Source organism: Saccopteryx bilineata, chromosome 4, assembly GCF_036850765.1.
Source record: "Saccopteryx bilineata isolate mSacBil1 chromosome 4, mSacBil1_pri_phased_curated, whole genome shotgun sequence".
NCBI classification, from domain to species: domain Eukaryota; kingdom Metazoa; phylum Chordata; class Mammalia; order Chiroptera; family Emballonuridae; genus Saccopteryx; species Saccopteryx bilineata.
The window spans coordinates 162,111,640-162,124,326 of NC_089493.1; the positions used below are offsets into that span (position 1 = coordinate 162,111,640).

Here is a 12,687-nt window from a genome sequence, read left to right on the forward strand (position 1 = left end):
CTGTGATCCTCAAAATGTTTATTTTACTCGACTTTATGGAGTTCTATAAATCCCTTGGGCTCTGTTCACTTTCCTTAATTTGTTTTTCTTTCTGCTCCTCTGATAGGAAATTTTAAATGTCCTATTTTCAACCTCACTGATATTTTTCTGCCTGCTCAAATCTGCTATTAAATGCCTCTGGTGAAATTTTACATTTAGTTATTATATATTTTAGCTCCAGAATTTGTTTGGTTCTTTTCCATAATTTCTATCTCTTTTTTTATATTCAAATTTTGTTTATATATCATTTTTCTGATTTTATTAGTTCTTTGTTCATGTCCTCCCTTAGCTCTTTAAGCATATTTATAACAGTTATTTTAAAGTCTTTTTATAGTAAATCTATTGCCTGTTACTACTGCTTCAGGAATAATTTCTATCCCCCATATTTTCTTCCTTTGAATGGGTTGTGTTTCCTGATGGTTTATGTACCTTGTGATTTCTCTGATGAACAAACGGCATTTGGGGGAAAAAAATGTACACAGCCACTTCTCTTAGTCTTTGCAGACTAGCTCTGCTCCAGGGTAGTCCTTCGCTAATTGACTAGGCATGTCTGAGGCTTAGAATCCACCCAAGGTGTAAATCAGGGGTCCCTAAACTATGGCCCGCGGGCCACATGTGGCCCCCTGAGGACATTTATCCAGCCCCCGCCACACTTCCGGAAGGGGCACCTCTTTCATTGGTGGTCAGTGAGAGGAGCATAGTTCCCATTGAAATACTGGTCAGTTTGTTGATTTAAATTTACTTGTTCTTTATTTTAGCTATTATATTTGTTCCCATTGTTTTGTTTTGTTTTTTACTTTAAAATATGTGCAGTGTGCATAGGGATTTGTTCATAGTTGTGTTTTTTTTTATAGTTCGGCCCTCCAACGGTCTGAGGGACAGTTAACTGGCCCCCTGTGTAAAAAGTTTGGGGACCCCTGGTATAAATGTATGGTTTTCTCGTGCATCTTGCTGCAGCATGCATCTTGCCTGGCCTCTGGGGGGCTCTTCTTCACTTTTGAATATCTAAATTTCCCACATGGTCTCCCTTCAGCTTTTCTTCAGAGCCTTAGGTGGCCTGTTGCGTGCCTTTACTTATAACCTCTTGTGCCAGGCACCTGCAGGTCTATAGTTTTCCTAAGCATACCTGCTCCTTCTCCCTGCCTGAGACTTAAGTTAGGTGACAGAGACCAGTCCTTTAGGTAGATTCCGGGCAGGTAAGAATATTGCCAAAAAGGTCTCTGTTTTTCTGGTTTACAGGATAGAATTGGGAAGTGAGGTGCCACCCTCTCCAGATCAAAGCCATGTTGCACCAGGGAGAGAGTGGTCTAGGGAAAGTAGCAACACCATGAAAATTCCTACCATTTTGAACATGGCTTTTGTTAATTGAGTGTCCACTTGGTCACTATAGACTTTTAACTTTTACAGAACTCCTATAAGATTATTTTAGTTGTCTAATATTTCCATGGAAAATAGGGGTTTAGAGATTCCTAGTCTGCCATTTTGTTCCATCTCTTGCTGTAGAAGGGTTTCCACTTGATGAGAAAGTTGGACATGACAGTCACCAAGCACTGAGTGCTAGAGGAAAATACACAGAACTGGGAAGGGTTCCTAGAGTAGGAGTAATTGGGCTGAGTCCTGTAGGCATTCCAGGTAAAGGAACTACCAAGAACTCGGGCACAGGCTTGAGAAGGGTGGAGTGCTTGGGAAAAATAATTAAATCTGAGAAGGAAGGAATACAAAGGAAAAGAGAGGGAAAAGGAATAAATGAAAAAAGAAGATTGTTTGCCAACTAAATAGTTTATATCCTGTCCTGAAAGTGATGTGAAACCTTGAACATTAAGCATGGTGGTGACCTGATCAGATCTGCCTAGAGAATACATTACTCTGGCGGCAGCAGTGCATAGGATAGAGGGTAAAGCAGGGTCACTGCAGAAAGGTGATGGTGCCCAGAGCCACGACAGTGGTGGAAGGACAGAGAGGAAGAGGTATATTCAGAAAGATGAGTTGACAGCCTACATGTTGGGGGCTGTGGAGAAAAGCATAGATGGTGGTGTCATTCCTGAAGTCAAGGAGTGTCAGGGGAGACATTTTGAAGAAGCTGATAAATTATTCTTAAAATATTAGATTTTAAACCACATAAGACATTCTGGTGCATTGCCTTTGTGATTAAAAAAAAAAAGTGAAACAGATGAGGCTGATGTCCCTGTTGGCCACCGGGCCCAGTCCTTCCCTGAGTTGTCACCTGCTCCCAGCATGCCATGTGTCCTTTCAAGCACGCTCTGTGCACTGCCATCCTGGCCTGGGGAAACGGAGAGCACCGCCTTTAGCTACAGAACCTGATGTCTAACAGCTGTCGCTTGGTTTTTCCCCTACAACTGAGATGTGAGAAGTCCCGCCCCGTCAGTGCAGATGCCATTCCTCCACCCTCCGACTGCTGCACCGCAGGTAGGGACTGGAGGAACCCACTGTGCCCAGTGATGGATTTTTAATTTTTTCCCAGAATGCTGCCATGAATATACTTCAACAACTTGGTAAATTAGTGTGATTCCCCCCCTCCAGGAGTAGTTACTCAGAAGTCGAATTTCTGGGCCCTAGAGTATATACTATTATTTTGATAATTACCACAACCTGCCCTCCATGGCTGTTCCGACTGTACAGTGCACACAGGTGTTCTTTATACCACACTCTCACAGCTCGATGCGTTCAGGTGTTTTCTGAGTGAAGGATGATAGACCGTTGCTTTAATGTGTGTGTCCCTGATCGTGAGTACGGGCGGACATGGTCTGTCTGCAATGAGTCACTTGTTTTTGTCTTTTCCCCATTAGCCTGTTAGATTATATTTTTCTTAGGGATTTGTAGGAGTTCAAAAAACTTTTATACCTAATGCTTTATCTTTTTTGTTACCAATGTGTTCGTTTCTTGTTATGTTTTAAGTTTGTAAACGATGTGATATCAATTTTGACTGAGGGAAATTTATCAGTGTTTTGCCTTATGGCTCACATTTGTTAGGACTTGTATAGGAAAAGGCTCACTGACTCAGGTTGTCATATGTGAATTCACTCCTTGCTTCAGTCTGTCATTTTGACTTCTTAAGGCTTGAAATTGAGGTGTCAGTGGGAAACCGGTAGAACTGTGTAAATGGCAGGTATTGTTTCAGAATGGAGTGGGGATCAAAGGCAAGCCTGAGGTACAGTGTGGGGTTTCCAGAGAGCCGGAGGTGGGGGGGAATCAGTGGCATGGCTGAGGTCGGCAGGAGAGAGCACGTGACGAGAAGTGGGTGGGACACAGACTGAGGAGCTTGACATTAACAGAAGTGGGTGAACCTACAAAGGATGGTCAGAGAGGTCAGAGGAAAACCAGGCAATGGTGGGTAAAAGGAACCAAGAAAGAGCACTTGTGACAGGGCTGCAGTGACCACGGGGGTCGAGGATGACATCCATCGACCTAGTAATTTGTCATAGCCATTTATTTGTCAGTTGTCTTCAAAGAGATCCCTTTACAGAACAGGCAGTGGGTTTTATCCCCATCGCATTCCCAGTACTGACCAGGCCGCCCACAGTGGCCTTCACCCACCTAACAGATATTAACCTGCAAGTCTACAGATCCGCTGAGGTCTGTAAGAGCCTGTTGAAGGAATTTTAAATCTGCCTTTCCCTGAACCAATTTGTCAAAGCAAATTTTACAACTGAGGAGGAGTTATAAGCAGGTACCGTGGCCTCTGTGTGCACACACGCTCTATCCAAAACCGGAGCACTGCCTTCAGCAGACCCAGGTGGCACCTGAAGGCACTGCTCGAGGGGAAACGGGCTGTTTGACCTGTGTGGCTCGCCGGGCTGGGCTGGGCGGGCTGCGGAATGTGCCCACACATGCCAGCCTCCCTTTAATGTATCTGCAACCACTGCGGAGGCTGCAGACGGGCTGCCACTCCCCTGATAGCAGTCAGCTGGTGGGCTCCTGGAGCACATCCCCTTGAACTCTCAATCTGCATTGTTGGCATAGTCCCGTCCATGGGGGGAAGGAGCTGCATTATTCATGAGACAGTCTGTACCTCAGCCCGTGGTGAAATTACCCCCTCAGGGTATAATTAAGTTGTAGACACACTGGCCTAACTGTGCATCAAGGTGGAGAGGCAATAGCCCCTGTTCCCGTCTGGGTGCTTTGACAAGCATCTTGTATGCTAATCCAGGAACTGAGGGGAGCTCGGAGTCCCCATGAAGGAGAGAGTACTTCTTCAGGGGTCCTGGAAAATGACTGACTGGGGAGGGAAGGGGTCAGCAGAACTGGAAAAGCTTACAGTTGTGAGCAGGATGACAACAGGGAACTCTGGCAGGGAAGGACTGAGCAGCAAGGCTGAACCCCGAGAGAGGTGGAAGCAGCAGAAAGAGGGCTCAGGGGTGCGGGGCCAGACTGTGTGTGCCCAGGGCACGCGTGTGCTGGGTGTGCAGAGAGGGCCGGGCTGGGCCGCCCGCAGGTCGGCCTCCCCACCCTGTACAGACGCCTTGACAAAGGGCCCTCACTGGCTGTCCCCTCTGTCTGCCCACGCCGCTCTCCAGAGGTCATGTGCGGACAGGGCCTGGTGATGTCACGTCCGAGCTGACAACACACAAATACTCAGATGTGCAGACAAATTAAAGTTTATTGAGACAGACAGAAATGCACCTACTCAGGACTACACTGAAGCAATTACTATTAACCAAGGAGTTGTGTTCACATTCCAGAGAAGTCTACGTGGAAAAGCATTCAGCATTTACTAGGTTCTTCTACGTCACTAGTTCATCTACAGTAGGGAGAACAAACTGACATTTAGGATTTGGTGGCTCTCACTACAGTGCTACACACTGATTAGGGACAAACATAAGTGACTCAGAAAAAGTTATCAAAAGACCCAAACTGCCCACTGTGGAAAGGGCTCGTGGATGTTGCTGTACAGTGTGGTCAAGGTCAAACCAAAGGTGAATGGCATCCTGGAAAGAGCAGAGGGGCAGACCTGGACAGACACATCATCATTCACTGCTGGGCCTGGGGACACTGACACAAAACCTCAGAGTCGGTATTAAGGTATCTCCATGCCTAGGATATCTGTGGAAACCAAAGGACAGTCATATGGCAAACAACCATGGCAGCAGGAAATCCTGGGAGTTGGATGCTCAGGAAACAGTATTAAATAAGAGAAGTATTTGTGGAATAGGAATAAACCTGTTCACCAAGGAGTCTGTCTCCAAAAGTGAGTAAGGATTCAATACCTGTCTCGTAAAGGGACTAGACTATCGCAGATGTGTTCTTATGTACACCTGTTACTAGCTGAAGGGCTCCTGCCAAAGAAAGAAAACAAAAATTCTACTTCTGAGAATAAAGTAACTAAAAGATCTAACCTTTAGTGTTTTTCACATGTGAAAAGCATTAAAGACCTTGGGAAAATGGAAGGCTGTCATGCCCAAGGGAGGCTGGGAAAGGGGTGTGAATGTGGCTCCGTTTCTGGGGACTCATGGTAGGAGGATTTAATAGTTTAATGAATCAAAATATCTTCTCGAAATATCTCTGCATATGAGCATCTCATTACCTTCCCGAGAGCCGACTACTGAGCACTCTTCTCCATCATTAAGTTAATGCTAAGGGTCTTTAAGTGTCATCTTAATTTGACACTTGTCTTAAGATAATTAGTTTCTCTAAGTGAAATCAATTTGTCAATTTTAATTCGTTCTCTTGTGTGTTTTTCCAAGCTCAGAGGAGACAGTAACAGTGGTTTTCTTTGAGGGTCTAAACTGAGATTATTTTTCTAATGTCTTGATTCTTTTATATATTCTATTGTAATTTAGCTGCAATTAAGCACCTGTTTTCTATATAAGGCTCTCAAAGTTTTGTGCAAGTTAGGGAAAACAAAACAAAACATTAAACCAGAGCTGGCCTGGGGGCTGCCTACGCTGCGTGTTTGTCGGGCCTGAAGTCAGTGCTACATCACCTACTCTCATTTCCCATCTGAGATCAACTCCCGAGATAATCCCACTTGGTCCCGCCAAGGCAAGGACTAGAAAATGCTAGTTTAAGGTGGGTGGGAAAACACAAAGAAATTGGTCACTTTGGGGTGCGGGCTTGTCCAGCTGCCAATGTGATCACGGTTAGGCTAAAGGCATCCTTTGCCTGAGCTGATGTGGTCTTCCTGTGGACTGGCTGGAGCTTATGGGGAAGGGAAGGGAGAACAGTGTGGCCAGAGAGCCTCACTGGGCGGCTGGCAGGCACCAGGTGGAGACCAGGCGGGCAGGAGCTGCGGGGCCAGCACTGGACTGAACGGGCCACTCTGAAGACTACTCTTTGGTACTTGTCCCTGTAGCCGGGCCAGCCTGATAGGGAGAGAACTCCTAAGGACAACCCTACCAAATTCGGACTCTAAATAACGATTTAACTTAGAGAAAAAAATGCAACTGGTGAAGGACTTTCTTCATTAGTCTCTTGACACTTGCATAGACAAGGGCATGGAGACAGGACTGGCTCTTAAATCCACCCCTAGCTTCCTTGTGCAATTATGAAGTCCTCCCCGGGCCTCCGCTGGGGACTCTGTACTGCTTTTGTACCCTCAGCATGATTTGTGGGCAGAAAGCGGGCAAAAGCAAAAACCTTGATAAGAATCCTGAATATTCTTGTAAGGAATACCGTGGTACTGTCTTCCCGGCGAGCAGGGATGTGCGTGCATGCCTTAGAAAAAGCCCTTGAGTAGGTAGGGAAGGGAGGACCTGCAGCAGACGGGCCGCTGTAGACCAAGGGGGCTGTGAGCTGAAACAAAAGAGATGGCTTGTGAAGCTGCCCACGTGGGAGTCGCATGGCTTGTGCAGGAAAAGTGACTTAGGCAGACAGGGGCTCGTCCAGATCCTCCGCCCACAGGCTGCAGTGCCAACTTCGGTGCAAACAAGGACGTCGACACACGTTTCTTATTCCAGAAATGTGATCCAGGTCTGGACAAGCTGACAAATTTAGAACTGTGTTTCACGTGAGTTTTTAATAGATAGTCAAACAGCTCTTTCGAGCAGTGTACCTTACACACAGTGTCTTCTGTACATATGATGTACTTACGCACGTACAGGGAGGAACATCCAGACACCATTTTCTAACAAAGAAAATTAGTTCCCCCAAAGGAGCAGTGACTCAATTAAGGCTGTTGTTTGTAGGAAGCCAGATAAGTGATGTGAAGAACTGATTTTTAATAATAAACACCAGGGGTGGTGGAGAGCAGGAGATAAAGGACAGTGTGGTGTGTTTCCACAACATCTACGAGACACAAGAGAAGCACTCAGACACCATTGGGCCGGGAACCATGCTGTGACTGCCCTGATGCGGGCAGTCATGAAAGGGTCTTGGGCGTTCAGAGGGTGGGCTCCCTGCACTGTCAGATCCCACGAAAACCACATGCGCGGTGTGGAAGTCTCACGGCAGGGAAGGAGGCTCTCATTCAGCCGCCATTCCCCTGTCTAAAAACAACACACAACACAACACCTTTCTTCCCACACAACCGTGTACAAAACCAGAACGCTCTGGGAACAAGGCGCTGCTGTCCAGACTTTAGGCCAGGGGTGGGGAGAGCAACAATGGACCGTGAGTCTTAGATACAAATGCAGGAACAGGAGTGACTTGCAATTTTGTGCCAACCTTGTGTCCTCTCCTGTGTGGGGACTACCATATGTAGCCGACCTCATCCTCTTTGTCGTCGTCCTCATCCTCGTCATCCTCCGTCACCGCCCGGGTGTGCATCCACAGCTTCCCCAGTCTGTCCTTTGGTCCCGGCTCCCGTTCGTCCTCCAGGTCGTCCAGCAGGACCACGGAGCCGCCACTGCCAAAATCTCCTGAGGTTTCCTGCTCCTCCTCTTAAAGGTGAAGCAGGAAGACAGGAAGGAGGTTAGTTTCTGCTTGTAGTCATGACCCCACATCAGGGGCTCCCTCACATGCGGCTGAACTGCAGTACAGAACCCTGCACTTGACGCTCTGGACGTGGGACACTGCTGACCGGCGGGGTTAACCACAGGGCACAGACCCCAGCTCTGCTCTGGTGGGAGCCCCTGCACTCCTGAGATGCTGCTGCCTTCTCGGGAGGTTAACAATCCTAACTGACAAGCAAAGGCAATCGAAGTCGCTTGCGGCCTATGATAGTTCCTGACTGTCACGCTGCTCTCCAGCCCCTGACCACGGGTACCGGCCACTGGAACAGCTAGCTATGCATAATCTCAGGTAAGGTCAGGGTTCCACTGTCCCCACTGTGAACTCCCTCCCTCCCTGCAGACCGCAGCCGCCCCTGAAATTCTTCTCAGACCCTAATACACGAGGACTGCTGGTCCTAGAGGTCGTGTGGGCTGACCCAGAGGCCCGACTCACCACAGCTCACAGCGCCCTGCTTCCGGGAGCCGGCCAGCTCGTTCCCGTATTTGTCCACACACCAGCACTGGCCTGTGCTGACGTGGCACTGCGTGGCCTTGTAGTAGCCCTCCTCATTACACCGGGGTATGAATGTCCCTGGGGTCAGAAGGGAGAGATGTGCAGGCTTAGTGCCCCTACGCCACAGCAGGGAGCGCACGGGTCAGACGCAGGATTGGTTGCCGGGGAGAATGGCAGGGGCAGGGTCGTCTGGATGACGGGCCCTGGGTCTTGCTCAGGGACACACGGGACTCCTCCTATTCCGCCTTTGATGTGTCCATATTTTCCCCTTTAAATCGCAGCTGAATGCTACTCTGATTAACTTTCATCTCTGATATTTTTCCAGTTTCATTGAGCTACAGTATAACACTGCCTCCGCATTAAGGTGCACCGCAGGGTGACCTGGTTACTTACACTGTACATGACAGCCCAGCATGTCCAGTTCATACCCATCATTTCATAGGTGCAACCAAGGGGAAGAGTTTTCCTCATGACGAGAACTTAGACTTGACTCTCTTAACAACCCAGATATGTCTTACAGTGTGCTACCTACAGTCATCCTGGTGTACATCTTATCTCTAATACTTATCTGAAAACTGGAAATTTGTACTTTTTGACCCTCCCACCCTTGCTTATGGTGACCACAGATCTTCTTCCTTGTCAATTTTTTTCTTTTTTTTAAGATTCCAATATAAGTGAGATCATACAGTATTTGTCTTTTTCTATCTGACTTATTTCACTGACCATAATGCCCGCAAGGTCCATCATGCTGTCACGGGTTGCAGGGTTTTCCTTGTTTTTATGGCTGAGTAATACGGCACTGGAGATTATATATATATATATATCCCAACGTCCTTACCCACTCACCTGCCAGTGGACACTTAGGCTGTTTTCATGTCTTGGCTGCAGTGAAACATGAGGGAGCAGACATTCTTTTGAGTTGGTGTTTTTGTTTTCTTTGGCTAATCCCTGAAGTGCACTGGTTTCCATGGGGGCCGCACCAGTTCACAACCCACCAGCAGGGCACAGGGTCCCCTTTTCTCTGTCTGCATCCTCCCAGTATTTGTCATCTTTTCAATGAAAGCCATTCTAACAGGCATGAGGCGATCTCATTGTGGTTTTGATTTGCATTTCCCTAATGATTAGAGATGTTGAGCACATTGTCATGTCCCTATTGGCCAATGTCGGGAGCCGATCCACTAATGCTGGCTAACTAGGTCACAGCAGGAGAAGATCCACAACTGCTGGTTGACAAAGTCACAGCAAAAGAAGATAGAGTCACCGCAGTAAGACCAACAGCTGCGGGTTGGCAAAGTCACCGCAAAGGATAGGCACAACGATACTTCCCCCTTTAATCTTTTGAATTAATCTGGCCTTATATCCCCCCTTTTTATGGGTGTGTGCTATTATTTATGGCACATGGATAATAGTACCGTGCTTTCCCTGTAGATTTGTAGTAATTTCTTTGGAAATGAGACAGAAGGTGTAAGTTCCACAGAAAAGCCTGTAAGCCCCTTGAACTGGGCTCATAAACATAAGAGGCTGGCCATGATATCCCTCATAAAGGGTTAAGTTTGTAGGAGAATTTCTTCTTATTAATCATGTTAGAAAGAATATAGTTAGAACTTAGCTAGTATATGAATATAGTAAATAAATAAAGTTTAACTAGACATTAGAATCTTAGGTAAAGTGTAGTGGAATGGCCTGTTGCGTGGCCTTGGATAGGAGTGCAGCTGGCTAGTAAAGAATGTTTTGTTAAAAGACTTGTTTTGTCACTGAAGACAGTTGCTGGGCTTTTCTCAGTAAAACATTCTCATGAGATTTTTGCATTTTCCAAGAATAAGGAGAGGAATGTGGTGGGATTCATAGCAGCAATAGCAACTAATGCCTTCTGATATTATGTTGCTACTAGCTATCTTGCAGGTGCACTCTATGTATCTTTAAGTAAAAATTACTCTTTATACTATGTCAGTTTCTTAATAGCAAGCCTTTTGTAGTCTTGTGAGAAAAGAATTAGGACACTACATGAACTCAAGGCTATTTGCCTGAGCAAGCGGTGGTCCTCTGCTAGTCCTTGATGATTTCGTCTGCTATCTCTTTCTGTGCCCTTGACTCACAACAAGAGTAAAATAGAGTTATTAATTAGTACTAATCTTTTAGAAGTTTGTACCAATATTATTATTACTATTGTATAACTGTACTTTGAATAACTTACCACCTGACTTGTAGCTTATAGATATGAATTAACTGTTATCTAAAAATATGTAACCATAGTGAAACTAAAACAATGATGTATTCAAAATACCATGTGATTGTAACTTAGTGTGTGTGCATAAAAAGTAATGTTAGACCAGCCATTGAGGGAGATGCCTGGCAGTAAATGCTAACCAGAGAATAAAGAATTCGGTTCTCTCACTCGATTTCGCCGACGCCGTCTCTTCCTGTGGGACCCCTGGATCCTCCCCCCGGGGCTGGACCCCGGCAGGCCAAGATAGATACCTTGTGTGAAAAAGCATCTATTCAGGTCCTTTGCCCATATTTTAATTGGAATATGATGATGATGATGATGATGATGAATTTTGCTATTGAGTTGTATAAGTTCCATACATATTTCGGGTATTAAACCTTAATTCGATGGTTTGAGAATACTTCCCCTTTATGTGGGCTCTCTACTTTGTGGGTCAGCTCCTTTCTGTGCAGAGGCTTCTCAGTTTGATGGAGTCCCACTTGTTTGTTCTTTTTTTGCTTGTGCTTTTGATGTCATATCCTTTAAAGTCACTGCCGAGGCCAATATCAGGGAGCTTTTTCTGTTTTCTTCTAGGAGTTTCATGGTTTCAGGTCTTACATTTAAGTCTTTAGTCCATTTTGAGTTCATTTTTGAGAGTGGTATAAGAAAGGGTCTAGCTTTATTCCTTCACATGTAAATATCTCATTTTTTTCCTACACCCTTGATTGAACAGACTGTCTTTTCTCCATGAAGTATACTTGGGTCCCTTGTCAACTCATAGTTGACTGTATAAACTTGGGTTTATTTTTGGGCTCTTGATTCTGTTCTGTTCCATTTATCTATGTGATTTTTTTTTACGCTATATGGTTTTGATAACTATAGCTTTTTAATATAACTTGAAATCAGAAGTGTGATGCTCACCGCTTTGCTCTTCTTTCTCAGGATTGCTTTGGCCATTCAGGGTCTTCGTGGTTCCATAAAAATTTGGGGATTGTTTTTCTACTGCAAAAAATGCCATTGGAATCTTGATAGAGATTGCATTGTTTCTATAAATAGATGGCTTTGGAGAGTATTAATTCTTGTAACCTATGAACACAAGATGTCTTTTGATTTGTTTGTGTCTCTGACTTACATTGTCTCCTGGTTTTCAGTGTAGAGCTCTTTTCCCTCCTTGACTAAATTTATTCTTAAGTGTTTTATTGATTTTAACATTATCGTAAATGGGGTAATTTTGTTCCTTTTTCAGATAATTTGTTATTAGTGTATGGAAATACTACTGATTTTTGTGTGTTGGTTTTATATCCTGCAAGTTTACTGAATTGGTTGATTAGATCTAACAGTTTTTTGGTGGAGTGTTTAGGATTTTTTAAATATAATATTATGTCATCAGCATATATAGCTTTATTTTTTACAACTCTGATATTTTGTTTGTTTTGTTGTTTTTTATGTATTTTTTTGAAGTTAGAACCGGGGAGGCTGTCAGACTCCCGCTTGCGCCTGACCAGGATCCATCCAGCATGCCTACCAGGGGGCGATGCTTGGCCCATCTGGGGCATTGCTCCGTTGCAGCCAGAGCCATTCAAGTGCCTGAGGTGAGGCCATGGAGCCATCCTCAGCACCAACTTTGCTCCAATGGAGCCGTGGCTGCAGGAGGGGAAGAGAGGGAGAGAAAGGAAAGGGGGAAGGGTGGAGAAGCAGATAGGTGCTCCTCCTGTTTGCCCTGGCTGGGAATCAAACCCGGGACTTCTACACACCAGGCCAATGCTCTACTGCTGAGCCAACTGGCCAGGGCCACAACTCTGATATACTTTATTTACTTATATATTTCTTTATGTAGCCTTATACAGTGTGTCTGTAAAGTCATGGTGCACTTTTGACCGGTCACAGGAAAGCAACAAAAGATGATAGAAATGTGAAATCTGCACCAAATAAAAGAAAAACCCTCCCAGTTTCTGTAGGATGATATGGCAGCATGTGTGCATGTGCAGAAGATGACATAACACCATGTATACAGCGGAGCAGCCCACAGCCATGCCAGTCGA

At 45.5% G+C, this 12,687-nt stretch overlaps 1 protein-coding gene across 1 annotated transcript in view; it reads right to left on the minus strand.

Moving 5' to 3' along the window:
• Positions 1 to 4,639: 4,639 nt before the first annotated feature.
• SPOCK1 (SPARC (osteonectin), cwcv and kazal like domains proteoglycan 1) overlaps positions 4,640 to 12,687 on the minus strand; it is a 523,795-nt gene continuing 515,747 nt past the window's right edge. Inside the window, exons 10-11 of the mRNA XM_066272544.1 lie at positions 8,380 to 8,517; positions 4,640 to 7,874 (exon numbers count right to left, since the gene is read on the minus strand). Of these exons, the coding sequence (XP_066128641.1) occupies positions 7,684 to 7,874; positions 8,380 to 8,517 (329 nt within the window). The 3' untranslated portion in view covers positions 4,640 to 7,683. The remainder of the gene's footprint in view (positions 7,875 to 8,379; positions 8,518 to 12,687) is intronic.